A 16,940-nucleotide genomic window follows, 5' to 3' on the forward strand; every position below is an offset into this window, starting at 1 on the left:
TAGGTTTGGGGAACTTTTTAATAGAAAAAATTTACAGAACAAAGTGTGTCAAAATTTTAATTGAAATGACATTACAAATATTTTTATTTACCCTTTGTAAGTAGCTGTGCATTAACAGAGTTTCATAACCTTTTTAATCTTTTAAAAGTTGATTATCTATTATTGTTAAAACATAGCATTATTTAATATTGTTTGTAATTATGTTTATACTGTGGTTAAAGCCTAGCCTATATTACATTTATTAAGGCTCCTGTAATAGCAAAACCCTTAAAATATTTAATACTTTGTATTGCAAACATTCCTGGCATAATGAATGATGACTACCACATGTGAAATGGAATAACATTACAATACACATCAGAGTACCAATGCAAATAAAATTTTTAAAGCCATCCTTTGATGAAACAGGCAGTAAAGCTATATTTCTGCTAAATATAAGCTTCTGTGTTTATTACCTGATATGTTTGGTTTTGTGTAATGTAATTAAGTGGAGCACTTTGAGTAATTCTTGTAAAGACAGGTTTCTCTTTTTGTTCACTAAAGAAATATTGATGGTTTAGTTCAAATTCCACATTATATCACCCATTTTTGATTACATTTTACAGAGATAGTTCACCCAAATTTTTTTCCAAAAATTTCTCTTCCTCATGTTGTTCTAAACCTGTATGAATTTCTTTTTTTCTGATGAAGACAAAATAAGATATTTAGACAAATGATGGTGATCACACAGCTGATGGTAACCGTTGACTTCCATAGTAGAAAAAACAAATATGATGGAATTCAATGGGTACCATCAACTGTGTGCTTACCATCATTTATAAAAAAAAAACACAATACTACCATAATATTTATTTTTATACAATTGGTTTCAGTGGTTACAATCAGCTGCGTGCTTACCATCATTTATCAAAATATCTTCTTTTGTGTTCATCAGAAAAAAAGAAATTCATACGGGTTTGGAACAACATGAGGTTAAGAAAATGATGACAGTATTTTCATTTTTGGGTGAACTGTCCCTTTAAGTAATTATAGAAAACAGATTTGCTTTGATTTTGTTCTATTTATAGTTGGGTATGTATTGCTTTATCTATATTTTACTTTGTAGATTAATCAATTTTTTAAATAGTGTTTAGGTTATTTCTATCTTAATATTTACCTATTTGTAAAAGGCAAATATAAACATTTATTAGACATGGTGTTCCGCTGCATGCGGAACTTCGCAGTCATTCGACGAATGACTATAAAGTATCGCGAGAGCAATTCAAGAGTATAGCTTTTGAATTGCTCTCCCGATACTTTGATGTCATTCACCAATCCTTCTTCGCATCGCACCCTGAGCGCACCTATGAAGTCGAACACACGTTCGGCACGTTTAACAGCGCGTTTGAGAGCGAGTTTATTTGCGTGACAAAAATACACTGGTAAAAAAAAACTTCTCGCTTCGTTTCATCGAGCTTATTGTAATAAATTTACAATAACTTCTACAGCTACTGCAAATGTTATTGGCGCATCATGATGACGTAATGCCGAGGGCGACACGCATGCAGGAGACTGGAGACCAACGTGACTAAAATACTGTGAAGAATCCCAGTTGCCAAAATGGTCAAATCCGGAAAACTTCGATCCGGAGCGGGGCAGAAATTAAAGCGGTGGAAGAAAGGACACAGCAGCGACTCAAATCCAGAAACAAGTCGTTACAGAAACGCAGCGAGAAGTCGGTTTTTCAGCCGACCCTCTGGTAAGTTAAGTCTTTGGCCTGGGTGACAACACGTGTGTATCAGATCACAGAGCAAATGATTTCCATCGTAAACAAGTTCAAATGTATGTTTTCGGCATTGAAGAGTTATGACATATGCACTGTCAGTGTTTTTATTAATACTTGATAGTATAACAGCTGTATATTTCTAAGGCTCTCACAGTTTGACTGCGCTTGTTTTGACTGGTGGATTCACTAATGAGTTGTCATAACATTACATTCAGTGTTCAGATGAGATATTAAGATGACTACCTGGTTCTGTGAAATGTAAGATTAATCAAACCTACATTTGTCCATACAGAGAAGAGTGATCTTACAGTAGATGCTCTTAAACTCCATAATGACCTTCAGGCAGGGTGTTTGGAAAGAAGCAGTGATGGGGCAGGAGATGCCATGGAGGAGCCTGCACTCACAGAGAAAACATCAGGTACTTTTCTCAGCGGACTGTCGGACTGTTCCAACCTGACGTTTAGGAAAGTACAGCGATACTGGGAGTCAAACTCTGCAGCACATAAAGAGGTACGACACTTATATATTTGCAAACAGTGCAAAGATGAAAGTAACTCATGTTAGTGTTATGGAGCAAATGTTTGATTGACATCTTCTTGTTTCACAGATCTGCGCTGTATTGGCAGCTGTCACAGAAGTGATTCGATCTCAAGGAGGAAAGGAAACGGAGACAGAATACTTTGCGGCCCTGGTGAGTTGATGTCGTTGTCAATATTAACATCATTTCCTTTTGAATGAACATCTTCCATTGTTTAATGTCATTTGCATGGTTAATCGACAGATGACAACCCTTGAAGCTGTGGATAGCAGCGAATCACTAGCAGCTGTTGCCTACCTTCTCAACCTGGTCATGAAAAGGTAAGCAGTGCGTTAAAATCATTCATCTGCATCAATCTGTAAACACTGCTATTTCAGCAATAGCAGATCAGATCAACTTCTCCTGCTTATTTTTTAAGGGTACCTCCTGCAGTGCTAAAGAAAAAGTTTTCAGAGACAGCCAAGGCCTTTATGGATGTGATGTCGAATCAAGCCAGTTCTGAATCTGTGTCCTGTCTGCGATGGGTTTGTATATTCTATATTTACTGGGCCATGTGTATGTATATGTTGTATTATGGCGTGATGAGGAAGCTTGCTTTATGTACACCCTTGAATTTTATTTGTGCATACCCTAAAACAGCTGCTTTTGTCTTTCTGTGCAGATCTTATCATGTCTGGCAACCTTACTGCGTAAACAGGATCTTTCAGTTTGGAGTTACCCATCAACTCTACAGGTTTACCACGGCCTCCTCAGCTTCACTGTCCACTCCAAACCAAAGGTCTGTTGTTTTGGCAGTGTACATAGTTAAATTAATATACCAATGCCAGACCTTTGTATTATTTGAATATGACTAATATGTAACATAAGATTGGCAATGGCATTAACTGATTTAGTCTGTGTGCTGCAGATTCGAAAGGCAGCACAGCAGGGTGTTTGTTCTATCCTCCGCGGCAGTGATGTCATGTTTTCAGATGATGCCCCAAGTCACCACCCAGCTGCAGTGACCACAGCCAAATTCTGCTGCAAGGAAATGGAGCAGTCAGGAGGTCAGTTGAACACATGTTTAAGTCGTGTTTGTATACATTTCAAAGAATGAAACTACAGTGAGTTTCCTCCTGAAAGGAGACAACCTCGATGGCGTTTACAGCCAAAAAATGCAACCTCATCTGTCTTTGAAATGAAATGCAGCTTATATGTCTATGTCATTGCTCTCAGAGATACTTGATTATGATTGGTTAGTCGCTGCATTCAGACTGCTGATATCATCACACCATGGATGTAATTTTGGTCGTGTCTTTCTTCTTCAAGGCAACAAAGAGGACACTACCACTCTCCACGTGCTTGGTCTTCTGAAGGAGCTTCTGTCTACGTTTCCCCTCAGCTCTGTCAAGTCCTGCTGTGAGACTCTTTTGCGAGTGATGACTTTGAGCCATGTGGTGAGCTTTTAACTCCTACATTTTGATCTCCATTGTTAGGTGGGCTACGATGTAGAGATGCTTAATCTTGTGTCTGTTTCTCTGAAGTTGGTGACGGCAGGTGCAATGCAGGCTTTCCACAAACTCTTCAGTAGCAAACCCGGTCCTTCCAGCATGTCTGCAGAACTCAACGCCCAGATCATCACCGTAAGCGTCATAATTCAGCAAATTTGATATACTTGTATTAAAGGTTAAAGGAATAGTCTACTCATTTTCAATATTAAAATATGTTATTACCTTAACTAAGAACTGTTGAATCATCCCTCTATCATCTGTGTGTGTGCACGTAAGCGCTGGAGCGCCCTGCGACGCTACGATAGCATTTAGCTTAGCCCCATTCATTCAATGCTGCCATTTAGAGATAAAGTTAGAAGTGACCAAACACATCAACGTTTTTCCTATTTAAGACGAGTAGTTATACGAGCAAGTTTGGTGGTACAAAATAAAACGTAGCGCTTTTCTAAGCGGATTTAAAAGAGGAACTATATTTTATGGCGTAATAGCACTTTTGGGAGTACTTCGACTCGCCTGAAAAGTCCGCTCCCCTTCTCACTCTCATAATGGGAGAGGGAGGGTGTTACTGCGCCAAGTCGAAGTACTCCCAAAAGTGCTATTACGCCATAAAATATAGTTACTCTTTTAAATCCGCTTAGAAAAGCGCTATGTTTTATTTTGTACCACCAAACTTGCTCGTATAACTACTCGTCTTAAATAGGAAAAACGTTGATGTGTTTGGTCACTTCTAACTTTATCTCTAAATGGTACCATTGAATGAATGGGGCTAAGCTAAATGCTATCGTAGCGTCGCAGCGCGCTCCAGCGCTTACGTGCACACACACAGATGATAGAGGGATGATTCAACAGTTCTTAGTTAAGGTAATAACATATTTTAATATTGAAAATGAGTAGACTATTCCTTTAAATGTGTAAATTCTGCTCCACTTAATTCAATTTTTCGACTTCTCATTTCCAGGCCTTGTATGACTATGTTCCTAGCGAGAATGATCTACAGCCTTTACTAGCATGGCTTGCTGTCATGGAAAAAGCTCACATTCATCTGTCCAGGTAGGTGTTGTTCAAGATGTCAATAATTTCATGTTTAACAGAAATGTTAGTTTAATCCCATCCCTGGCTTGTAGTTTACAGAGCTCGCTGAGTCTCGGACATCTTCCTCGCCTCTTCACCATCACCATGTCTTGTCTCCTGTCTCAGCACTCACAAGTGGTTTCAGCTGCGACGCAGACACTGAAAGTATGGCACATGTTAAAGCCGGTAAAATACATTCAGTTGTTTGTAAGAAATTAATTATGTTATTCATCTTCTCCCTCTAGAATCTGATAAATGAATGTGTTGCTCCACATTCGACTGAGATCGGTCCTGTCCTACCAAGCACAACCACTGGAAACGCAGCCTATGTCCTTAAGATGTTTCAGTGAGCTGCTTTTGAACTTCTTCTGTCATGTTATAATCTAAAGCCTATGTGATGCTAAAGTCTGACCACTTGTTTTCTTTCAGCATCGTGGAGGAAGGATTGTCTTATCGTTTTCATGCCTCCTGGCCGTTTGTGCTGCAAATTCTAGGCTGTTTTTATAGAGCCGCAGGAAAACAGGCTCATTCCATTATGATTAAGGTGAGAGCCATGTAGTAAGTAAGATAAAGTAGTACTACATGTGAGGTACATAATTCATTCGTGATGTAGCTTACAACTGTGCTTTCTCGTATTGGTACTTACAGATGATTATGTGTGTTATCCACAGAGTCTGCAGTCTCTCAGTGATCTCCGGGCCACCCCTCGGTTCCCCTTCTCAGGAGAACTGGATCTGGCTGTGGGTGGTGCAGTAGAGAGCATGGGTCCAGAGGTGGTCCTGAAAGCTGTGCCCCTCCTCATCACTGGAACAGAGTGAGTTTTAGTTATAATAAATGTTTTGGGCTTCACAAAAGAAAGTCAGGTTTGGAATGCACTGAAATAAAATCACGTATGACTTTTTCGTTGACAGTGATGATCTGGAGTTCCCACGTAGCTGGCTGATCCCGGTCATAAGAGATCATGTGAAGAACACACAGCTCTCTTACTTTACATCCTACTTTTTACCCCTGGCAAGCAAACTCAAACAGACAGGTTTGTGTCATTGATCATGGATATCAAAATGTTGCTTGCTTGATGTTAGGGCTGTCAAAACTTTTGCTCTCTGCATATGTTCAAAGGACATTTCTCCATCATTTCAGTCATATAAGCGTTGTATTTAAGTCTACAGTAATATCATCCTCAAATCCCTTGCTTGGGTCTTTAGGACTTACACCTTATAGTAATTGTTTCTGTTATTTACAGAATTTTCATATTTCTAAAGGTTATATGAAGAGTTTGGTTCCAAAACCAGATAAACGCCAGTCCTCCTTCTCTGCAGAATGCAATAAATCAGCTCAACCTTTGTAAAAGCATTGTAAACAATAAGGGCGGCGCTTTGAATACACACAGAATGCTAGTTTTCCTCATCTACTTTGTACTTCATGATCATCAACAAACAAACAAAAACAAAATAATACTTTTGATGGCATTGATAAACCTGTGGTGATTTTCTGTGATGGGAAAGAAACGTAAGCCATCAAATCGAATAATTTATGTGAGAGGCACTCGGGCGAAGGAAAAATGCCGGCTGTAACAGCATCAAACTTCTGTCATGCTAACAGATTCACCACAGAGGATCTTATGCAAAACTTTTCATTATTTTACGCAAACTCAATGAAAATCGAGCAGGGCCAAAACATTTTACAGCTGATCGCTGTCAAAAAAGTTCAGCGATGACGTCCCAAGTATGACTGCAGCAATGACCGTGTTCTTAACTCTTTCCCCGCCATTGACGAGATATCTCGTCAATTAAGAGAAAACGCTTCCCCGCCAATGACGAGATTTTCCGTCTTTCCGCAATACCGCTATTATCCACCAGGTGGCGCCCTTCCGCAACTTTTTAAAACCGGAAGTATTGCCCTATGCCAAGGTGCTGCATGTCCATGTCTGTTTTAAAGATCGCTCTGAATGGGATCTCTATGAAAAGTCCGTCATAAAAATGGAATTATCTCTGCTTTTTGCTCAAAATATGGTGTTTTTGCAAAAACCTACCCATATTCAAAAGCTGATTGCAAAAGAACCACTAAAGGTAGGATGAAACGGTTTTTTTTGTTTGAAAGCAGAGTGTCTGTTCTTTCATTTGGTATATTGTATGTTTATATATTTAAAGAAGAACATTTTCTGGAAGGCATTAAACTTTGGTGAAAATCATGAAAAACGCTGGCGCTGGCTGGCAACTTTTTTTAAAAACGCTGGCGGTGAAAGAGTTAAAGATATTGTGGAGGATTTTCTTTTTCCGGGTGAATCATCAAGACTATTGGTCCTCCTAGCTGTAAATCAGGAGTGTTTTTAAAAAAGTGGAGAAGGCGGTTCTTTTCTAAAATTTGAGAAAATCCTCCACTACACCTTTAATATGACAAAGTAAGTGTTTTGATTAATGTCATTATTGTTTTTTTTTATTTATCAGTGTATGCCACTAGTCAACTAAATGAATATAACATGGCAAAGATGAATGCACATTTATATGTTGATTGATTCAAAAGATTTATAGCATTTTGAAAAAAGAAAACATTGCATTTTGCAGAAAAATTAATCGGTTTTTTTAATAAATATTTAAAAATTCAAATCCATAATTAGATTTTCAGTGTTATTATAGCCTAAAGATGTTATGTGAAAGGTTGTAACAGAAAATAGTGGTTTTCATCTTCTCACTTTCTTGGTATATATAAAACAAATTTTTACCGAAATTAGTCAAAATGGATTTATTGCGTTTTGGAACCAAACTCTTCATATTCTTCATTTAATAAATAACTTCAATTTTTTAAAGTGTCAAGTATTTTACTTCTATACTGCAAGAGCAACTTACAAAGGATTTATTTAAAGCACAGAAAAAATGCATGACAATTAAGTTTCAGTTAATCGTAAGACTAATTTTGTAATCGTGACAACTGTATGTGTTGTTTATATACATGCACATACAAATAAGCTTGTAATTTGATATCCATAATGTATTTCAGCTGAAGAACTGGAGCAGTCAGGTCAGAAACTAATGGCCAAAGTTTACCAGACCCTACAGCTGCAGGTACGATGATAAATTCTTGGTTTTGTTATTTTGTCCTACAATTTATTTTGGCATTGAGTGGAATAAGCCAATTTTTTTTTCTGTAGTCTTATAAACATTGCCATGTTCTCTTATTTAGATCTGGACTATGTTACCTGGATTCTGCACTAAACCGACAGATCTGGCATCATTTAAGAACATTGCCCGGTCTCTGGGTATGGCCCTCAGTGAACGCCCTGATCTCCGCCTTTGCATCTGTCAGGCTTTACGTGCGCTCATCAACAAGAGCTGTGAGACAGGTCAGCCTACATCTCTTTATGTGGAAGAATAAAAATTCAACTCAATCATGTTTAAGTTGACATTTCATCCATGTTTTTTTTTTTACTGCAGAGGAAGAAAAGGCTGAAGTGAGTCGTTTTGCCAAGAACTTTCTTCCCATCTTGTTTAACGTGTACAGCCACCAGCCTTCACCCGGAGAAGTGGCCTCTGCGAGGATGGCTGTCCTGGACACAATCAGAGTTTACCTGACCATCACTGAGGAAAAGGTAATTTAGGTTCTTCATGTCTGAATCATGCTTACATCGTAATAAATGAAATCTAGACTAATGCTTTAGTAGACATAGCAGAATAATACATAATGTATGATGTAAGCTTGTCTTCCAATGTGCATTTATTCCGATCTACTCTTGTGTCTCAGATGGTGTGGACGTTCCTGCAGAAAGCATCAGAGAGACTTGACAGCAAGGACAGCTCGGAGTTCACACGGTAAGTAAATGCAAACCAACATCTTTTACTGTACATTCAATAGTTTTGTTTGCTTGAGTTCTTTTTGAATTTATGAGAAGTATCTGAAAGACCGAAATGGAAAATCCTTCTCATTCAAGCCTCTGCCTCGCTCTTGTTTTTACAGGCTCGCTGTTATGGACCTGATTGTAGCCATGGCTCCATTTGTGAATAAAGCATCTATGAAACAAACATATGAACTGATTAAACCTTACCTGGAGGTGGAAATCTTCCCATTACCATCATAATGCATATTTTTACCAATTGTTGTGATGTTAACATGCTTCCATTAATCCTTTTGTTTCTGTATGTGTGTTGCAGAGCAAGGACTCTGGCATCCAGAAGAAGGCCTACAGGGTGTTGGAGGAGATGTGTGGAGGAGAGAGGGAACCCTGTAAGGCTTTTGTTCTGGGAAATCTTGAGCAGCTAAAGAAAACTCTGCTGGACAGCCTGAAAACGGCGGCCTCACCTGCCAAAAGGGTAAGGACCCTAAATAAAATGCAGGTTGTAGTTACATTAACATGGATAATATGCATCACAGTAATTTTTGACTTTTTTTGTTTTTTTAGCCCAGATTGAAGTGTCTGATCCACATAGTGAAGCAGATAAATGAAGAACACAAGGATTTTATTATCACTCTGCTTCCTGAGGTACCACCTGCATATGGTGCTGTTTGAAATCAGTTTCTTTTACATTTTTATTCTTGTGACATTAAATGTGTTTGTTTAGGTCATTGTTTGCACAAAGGAAATGTCTATTGGTGCCCGTAAAAATGCCTACACACTCCTGGTTGAGATCGGCAAAGCTTTTGAACGCTTTTGTGGGAATACGAAAGGTATGAAAATATAACCAGATTGATCTTGTAGGTTTGTATGTGTATGTGAACATTCACATCTATATATGTATATATTTATATATCTATATCTAAAGTACTGTGCAAAAGTCTTAAGCCACCACCACCAGACTTGTTGTTTTAGAAGTTTTAATGTCTATCCTTATTTATTTTTCAATCTATTATATTAAGATACAAACAGAAAATACAGAAATATGTACAAAAAAATTATAACATAAAAATTTTAGCACTAAATGTCTTCTTTAGGCCTCGTCAGTGTTTAATGTGACCCCTCTTGGCATTAAACACATCTTGAGCGTTTTTGAGCATAATGAAGTAAAAAGACTAATTAGGATTTAACTTTTTTAGGTTTAAGAGATCCTGCAGTTTCCTGCTATTGCTCAAGTGTAAGGGGAGTTTACCCTAAAAACTTGACACATCAGTTTACATTTTTGTACAGTTTTTAATACTATATACACATTTCCTGTATTTTCTGGATGAATCCTATTAAAGAGACAATTATATAATGATTATTATATATGATATTATATATAGTTATATATATTATATATTACTATAACATTGCAAAAACAACAAATCTCGAGCTGAAATAATGAGTGCTATGTGATTTCAGACGCTGTGAATGAATATTTGGGCCATATGTATGTTGGACTCATTGGCTCCGTGACTATGATTACCTGCACAGTGCTGGCTCTTACAAGACTAGTGTTTCATTACAAAGGTAAGAGTGAAGACAACTACATAATACATCACTTTGTAATATGAGGTTGTAGAAGTATAATAAAATATTTTTTGTAAAATTTTAAAATGTCTGGAGGCAATAAAGCAAAGTTCATTCAGGGAATTGGCCCCACTAGGCGGCCATGTTTGCAATGCGTCCAGGCAGTTGTGTATGATTAAAATCCCATCAACTTGAATGGGGAAAGAGCGATATCTCTAAAATCGTGAGCTAAAATCACAATTAAACAACATATTTCTGCCCAACGATTAACTTGACATCAACTGTACCTTAAATTTTGTTTCTTAAAGGGGACAGAGAATTAAAAAACATTTTTACCTTGTCTTTGTTGAATAATGGAAGTCTACCCACATTCACAAACATACAAAAAGTGCTAAACATGCTAAACATCTCAGTCTCATAGAAATTCCTCTTTTAGAAATGTCAGCCAGAAAACGGCAGAATCTGAAAAACTGATGCTTATGACATCACAGGCATCTAACTGCCCCTCCACTTTAAAATAATTGGCTAGATTTTTTGAGTGGCAGCAAAGTCAGCCAATCAGTAATGAGATTGCAAGTTAAGTCAGTAGGGGGAGCCAAATAGGTGCAAAACCACTTGTTTAAAATCCCCCACCCTAATAGAGCTATCTGAGAGAGGTTTTTAGGAAGCTTTTAAGGCATTACAGACCCAAACAAAACAATTTTTTTCTACATGTCACATCACAGAACAAGGATAAATACTTCGTTCAATCATTCTATGTCACCTTTAAAGTTCCCATGAAATCCAAACTGACAATTCTTATTTTTTAGTAAAATATTGCAGTGTTTATTTAAACAATTTATCTAAGTCATTATTTTAAAAAAATCTGTACAAATCTGAAAATGTACTTCCGCCCTCTTGTGACGATCATTCTCTGATCATGTCAGCTAGTCAGTTTGGGAAGGAGCATCTGTTAACTCCACCCCCTCCAACTATCAGTCTGCTGCGAGTTCCATTTCTGAGTGAAACGCCTACATTTCTATATCCAATCAATTCACAGTGGAAAACACAAGCCACGCCCACTAGTTTTCTCTTGTGACATTCTGTTTTACTCTAAATACGTCACAACATGTTAGTCGATTGTGACTTATGGTTTATGGGGATTTTTTTGCTCAAATTCCACTAAAACACCAATTTTTCCAGCTTTGCAACCCTGTATAGAGCCCCGCCCCCTCCCCAAGAAAATCGGCAATAGCCTCTTGCACATAGTAATTCTGGTAAATTACCATGAATTTACCAGAATGAATTTACCAGTAAATACAAAAATGTGCTGTTCAGACACGCAGTGACATTCCGTCTTTTTACCGGTAAGACATCATTCACACATCAGTATGAAAATACCGGTAAATTTGTTGAGAAAGCGGAAGTACCTGTGGCGCGGCGAGCTCAGTGTTGTATTTTTAAACAATCAACGTCGTTCATATCCACGGTCCGTATTTTGTTGTTTTCACGTCTGTGGTAAACTCTGACAGTCGCGAAGTTGCTCATGACCAAACAACATTGCATGAGGCGACGTCAAACCGAAAATGCGTTTTAACTCTTTCCCCGACAGCGTTTTTAAAAAAAGTTGCCAGTCAGCGCCAGCATTTTTCATGATTTTCACAAAAGTTTAATGCCTTCCAGAAAATGTTCTTCTTTAAATATATAAACAAATAATATATCAGATGAAAGAACAGACCCTCTGCTTTCAAACAAAAAACCGTTTCATCCTACCTTCATTAGTTCTCTTGTAATCACCTCTCAAACATGGGTAGGTTTCTTCAAAAACACCCAATTTTGAGCAAAAAGCTGAGATAATTCAATTTTTGCGAAGGACATTTGATAGAGATCAGATGCAGAGCGATCTTAAAACATACACGGAGTTCTTTCTCTTTCACGTGAGGCGCTACTTCCAGGTTGTATAAGTTGTGGAAGTGCGCCACCTGGTCGATAATAGCGGTATTGCGGAAAGACGGAAAATCTCGTCATTGGCGAGGAAGAGTTTTCTCTTAATTGACGAGATATCTCGTCAATGGCGGCGAAAGAGTTAAACAACAGTACTGTTTGCACTTAAGGCTTCACAGTGGGCGTGCAAAGGACTTCGACAATTCGGCAAGTAGGTGGTAAGCTGTTTAAAACAACTTTGGTGAAGAAATGTGGACGTAAACTTCAGGTGTGCTCGACTTTTAAGCGGCGTGTGTGTGGAAACGTCCGTAAAACAGTGCGGGGGTAAACGCGTCATCTGTATTAAAATATTATGATTGGCCCGAAGCTGTCAGCGAGGTCTGACGTCGTCCGTTCTAAATGCCGGTAATCCTATATTTTTAGTTCTCACACAGCGCTTACCGGTAAATTACTGGTAAGTCTTACTGGTAAATTGGGAGCACTGATTTACCGGAAAGGTTCTGTTCACACATGATCTGTTAACTGCAATTTACCAGTAAATTACCAGGAAAGACTGTATATTTGAAAGGGATTAATGATTGGTTCTATTTTTAACTAAAAGATGGGACTGTCCTCGCCAGAACGACCATATTGAGTTTTGCAGTCACCTATTATCTTGTAATATAAAATATAGTAGTCAAAACCAGCCGTTCTCTGTAGTCCTTGAAAAGCGATTTCTGTTGAAGACAATATATCACTTGGCATTGAACTTTGAGCTTTATTATTTTGTAGGCATTATTTATACTCTAACAGCAACCTTCCACACCCACTAAAGTTTAAAAAATGGGATCACGAAAAACAGACGCTTTAATAGTCCTAAAAATAACCTTAATTTTTTTTGTGAAATGTAGGTACTTTTATTATTATTATTATTATTATTATTTTTTTTTTTTATACCTACTAGAAGCAGCAGGTAATTCGCTTATAAAGCAGAGATAAATGTGAAATGTCTGTTTGCAGATTCAATAGATGTGTCCTCACTGGAACAGCTGCTGCACAACATCTGTCTGCTGCTCACCAGCAGGACACGAGAAATCGTCAAAGCCTCTATGGGCTTCCTTAAGGTCCTTCTCTTCGTTCTGGATGTAAAAGTGCTAGCCGGTCAAATGACTGTCATTGTAAGTCAAGAAAGAGTGACATGTCTAACATTCAGATTTAAGCCAAGCAAAGAAACTATGCTGATGATTCCTCATTGTTTTCTGTTTTGCAGATGGAAGGCATCAGTAATATGAGAGATGATATGCGAAGACATTTTAGGATAAAACTCAAGAGCATTTACACTAAATTAGTTCGAAAATTTGGGTAAGTTACAAAGTTAACCAAGCATTGCCCGTTGTTCCTGATACATTTCTTTAAAGGGGACATTTCACAAGATTTTTTTAAAATGTAAAATAAATCATTGGTGTCCCCAGAATACATATGTGAAGTTTTAGCTCAAAATACCATATAGATAATTTATTAGAACATGTTAAAATTGCCACTTTGTAGGTGTGAGCAAAAATGTGCCTTTTTTGGCTGTGTCCTTTTAAATGCAAATGAGCTGATCTCTGCATTAAATGGCAGTGCCGTGGTTGGATAGTGCAGATTAAGGGGCGGTATTATCCCCTTCTGACATCACAAGGGGAGACAAATTTTCATTTACTTATTTTTTCACATGCTTGGTGATAGGGCTGGGCGATAATTCGATAACGATAATTTTACCGATATAAACTTTTTCGATAAAACGATAAGGACAGTTCGATAAGTGATCGATAATGTTTAAGCACTGTGCGTAATGTTGCGCGAGCACTTCCGGATGCGGCACGCGCTCTTGGTTTACAATCACAGTGACAGTCAGACTTGAAGGAGTGGAAGATGAGGCAAGTTATTCATTTGTTAGTAGAGACAATGATTTTCGCGATGCGGATAACGCGGACGGAATCACGGAATCCAAATGCGCGGAAACATTTTCTTGTGTGTAATGTTGGACGCGCAAACAGGGTTCGTCAAACACAGCAGACACAGGTGCGTGCAGTATACTTTACTTTCATTCAGCGTCCGCCTTGCGCATGCACACGTTCGCACAGCTTTAAAAGTATATTTACAGGACATTCACAAATTCAGGAAACGAAGGAAAAGCAGCAGATCCACCACTGCAGTGAATATAGTGTTTGGGTATGTGCGCTCCCACAGCAACGTGACACTCTTGACATCCATTTATCAGCGTGTATATGTATAACACACGCGTGATCACTGAACTAAGTTTTCTTTCTTGTTTAAGTGAACATAAACAGCTGTTACTCAGTATATTGAAACTTAAAGCAGTCTGTCTTGGGTCTTAAAGGGACAGTAGTCTGCTGCTTTTGTGTCAGAAATGTGTTGATTTCATAACAAATAGATTTACATTTAATACAGATGCATTAAAACAAGATTTTAGTATTTGTATTTGTCATGTTCTGAATAAAAAGTAGTTTAAAACCATTATTAACTGTCTGGTTTTTACAATTTTCATTCAGGAGCAAAAATCTGCCTTTAAATTTGACAGGAGTAAAGATTTGTTATTTATCATGATAATTATCGATATCGACTGATATGGAAAACATTTTCTCGATAATTTTTTGGGTCATATCGCCCAGCCCTACTTGGTGATAAGGTTTACCAAAACTAAGTTACTGGGTTGATCTTTTTTAAATTTTCTAAGTTGATAAAAGCACTGGGCACCCAATAATAGCACTTAAACATGGAAAAGTCAGATTTTCATGATATGTCCCCTTAAAGCATTTTTTATTGTATTTTGTAATGTGTTCAGGTTTGAGCTGGTAAAGAGCATGTTGCCTGTCGAGCACCACAAGGTCCTTGCGAACATCCGTAAAGTGGAGGCCAGAAGTAAAAGACGCAAGATGCTGGATAAGACAGACGAGGATGGATCAGACTCGGAGGAAGAGACATCTAATGTGAAGGGAGAGAGGTACGGTCTAAAGCTTTAAAAAAGCACCCTGGGCTGTCATTGAGTATTAGATTTGCTTTGTGGCATGACCTTTCACGAGTCATAATATGTGATGTACCAGTCTTTGTGTCATTAGCATTTTAACTAATCTATCTGTCTTTGTGCAGCATCGAGGACATTCTGGCTGAAACCGACGAATCCGACTCAGAAGACGAGAAGCCCAAAAAGGGTCAGAAGAAGCAGGTAAAGAAAAAGGGCCAGGCATGGTTGAAGGAAGGAATATCTGATGAACCACTCAACTTCCTCGATCCAAAGGCAGCACAGCGAGTTTTGGGTAAGAGACCATTTTAGCCATTTGGCTTCCGTCCATTTATTAATCAATATTGATAGTTTTCATCAATACTGCTTGCATGTATTAATCAGTTTCATATCAAATATATCCATCTAGCCACCAATCCGGCCCTAAAGAAGACTGCCAAAGTTGAGCATGGGTTCAAGGTGACATCAGACGGACGACTGATTATCAAAGACGAGGATGATGATGAGGGTGACAAAGCTAAAGGTAGGATAATGATGACGAAATTGATATCAAAGCTTTGTGGCTCACATTTGTTGTCTTTTTAAAAAACTTGATAATTTGCTTAATTTTTGTAGACACAGAAATGGATGATATACTTGAAGAGGCTGGAGTCAAAACTGTGAGTATATGTCTAAATACATTCATGGGAAACATACTGAAAGTGTTGCGTAATATTAAAGTTTCTTCCTGTAAAACAGAAGAAGAATCAGAAGAGAAAAATGCAAGATGATGATCTAGATGATAATATGGACATTGAACCCACAATGAAATACAAAGGTACAACAAAACATCATTTAGGTTGCATTTGAAAGTGTTATTCTGCACATTCTTTACAAAACTGTAGAAAGCAAAAACAAACAGCAAAACATTTTTACTGTAAATTTTGGAGTTGTTTTAAGTAAGGTGTGTACTGTAAAGATCCTTAAATTTGTTTTGTTGAACTCCTCAGCTGGTGGCGTAGGCATCCACAGGCCTTTGGGTGAAGTTGGCACAGAGTATAAATCTAAGGTGAGAGTGGAACAACAAACAATTTGGTTAAAATTTGTGTTTTTACATACACGGCATGTAACATGGTCGTCCATACCCGAGAAACCTCTAAGAAATCTTTTTGTTCATTGCAGAAGGGAAGGGGTGACGTGAAGAAAAAAGGCAAAGTTGACCCGTACGCTTACATTCCTCTGAAGAAATCCCAACTCAACCGCAGGTATGGGATCGAGTCAGTCTTTATGCACTTCCTCTTTAAATATCTGTGATTTAATCATGTGACTTAACTTTGCTAACAGGAAAAAGGCCAAACTGCAGGGCCAGTTCAAAGGTATGGTCAGAGGAGCCAAGAAAGGAGCGCTTTCAGGAAAGAGAACATTGCAGAAGAAGAGGAAAGCTTGAGATTCACATCAACACGATCCAGTTACTCATATTCGTATGCTGAGAGACTTAAATTTGACTTTATCTGCAGGACAAAATGATGTACTGATGGTTCTTCCTAGAGCTTTGCCCTTGATTTTCATGGAATAATGGGATTTGACGCCTGATGCATCATTTTTTCCTGTACAAATGCTTCCTGTGAGAACTTCCTGTGGAAGTGTCTCTTCAAAAGATGTTTGCTGTGGATTGTAAACCAATAGCATGTTGATGATAGCTTTGTGCAAAATATATTTATGTACTCGCTACTGTATGTTGGATAGAAAATAAACCGTTGCTGATTTCAGAG

General features: G+C 38.0%; 1 protein-coding gene across 2 annotated transcripts; it reads left to right on the forward strand.

Annotated features, from left to right (window-relative positions):
- Positions 1-1,514: 1,514 nt before the first annotated feature.
- Positions 1,515-16,940, forward strand: rrp12 (ribosomal RNA processing 12 homolog). Of its 2 annotated transcripts, none has more exons than XM_065296529.2 (34): positions 1,515-1,738; positions 2,058-2,275; positions 2,373-2,456; positions 2,547-2,623; positions 2,722-2,827; positions 2,965-3,081; positions 3,211-3,349; positions 3,612-3,739; positions 3,827-3,925; positions 4,752-4,843; positions 4,918-5,029; positions 5,110-5,210; positions 5,294-5,408; positions 5,536-5,678; positions 5,776-5,897; positions 7,862-7,926; positions 8,045-8,204; positions 8,296-8,450; positions 8,603-8,670; positions 8,816-8,909; positions 9,010-9,168; positions 9,258-9,338; positions 9,418-9,523; positions 10,155-10,262; positions 13,185-13,342; positions 13,435-13,526; positions 15,013-15,171; positions 15,318-15,484; positions 15,599-15,712; positions 15,805-15,848; positions 15,928-16,006; positions 16,179-16,237; positions 16,351-16,433; positions 16,513-16,940. In XM_065296529.2, the coding sequence occupies exons 1-34, from the start codon at positions 1,600-1,602 to the stop codon at positions 16,613-16,615; spliced, it is 3,846 nt and encodes a 1,281-aa protein (XP_065152601.1). In that variant the 5' UTR covers positions 1,515-1,599; the 3' UTR covers positions 16,616-16,940. The 2 variants fall into 2 exon arrangements, with proteins under 2 accessions (XP_065152601.1, XP_065152602.1); XM_065296530.1 differs by having other exon boundaries at positions 15,931-16,006.

Source organism: Paramisgurnus dabryanus, chromosome 20 (genome assembly GCF_030506205.2).
Source record: "Paramisgurnus dabryanus chromosome 20, PD_genome_1.1, whole genome shotgun sequence".
NCBI classification, from domain to species: domain Eukaryota; kingdom Metazoa; phylum Chordata; class Actinopteri; order Cypriniformes; family Cobitidae; genus Paramisgurnus; species Paramisgurnus dabryanus.

What these genes read in the sequence shown, in the direction of transcription:
- rrp12 (XM_065296529.2), top strand. Translation starts at nt 1,600, where the DNA reads ATGGTCAAATCCGGAAAACTTCGATCCGGAGCGGGGCAGAAATTAAAG. An exon ending in CTCCTCATCACTGGAACAGA is followed by an intron (nt 5,679 to 5,775) that starts GTGAGTTTTAGT and finishes TTTCGTTGACAG; the next exon opens with TGATGATCTGGAGTTCCCAC. An exon ending in GGCAGCACAGCGAGTTTTGG is followed by an intron (nt 15,485 to 15,598) that starts GTAAGAGACCAT and finishes ATATCCATCTAG; the next exon opens with CCACCAATCCGGCCCTAAAG.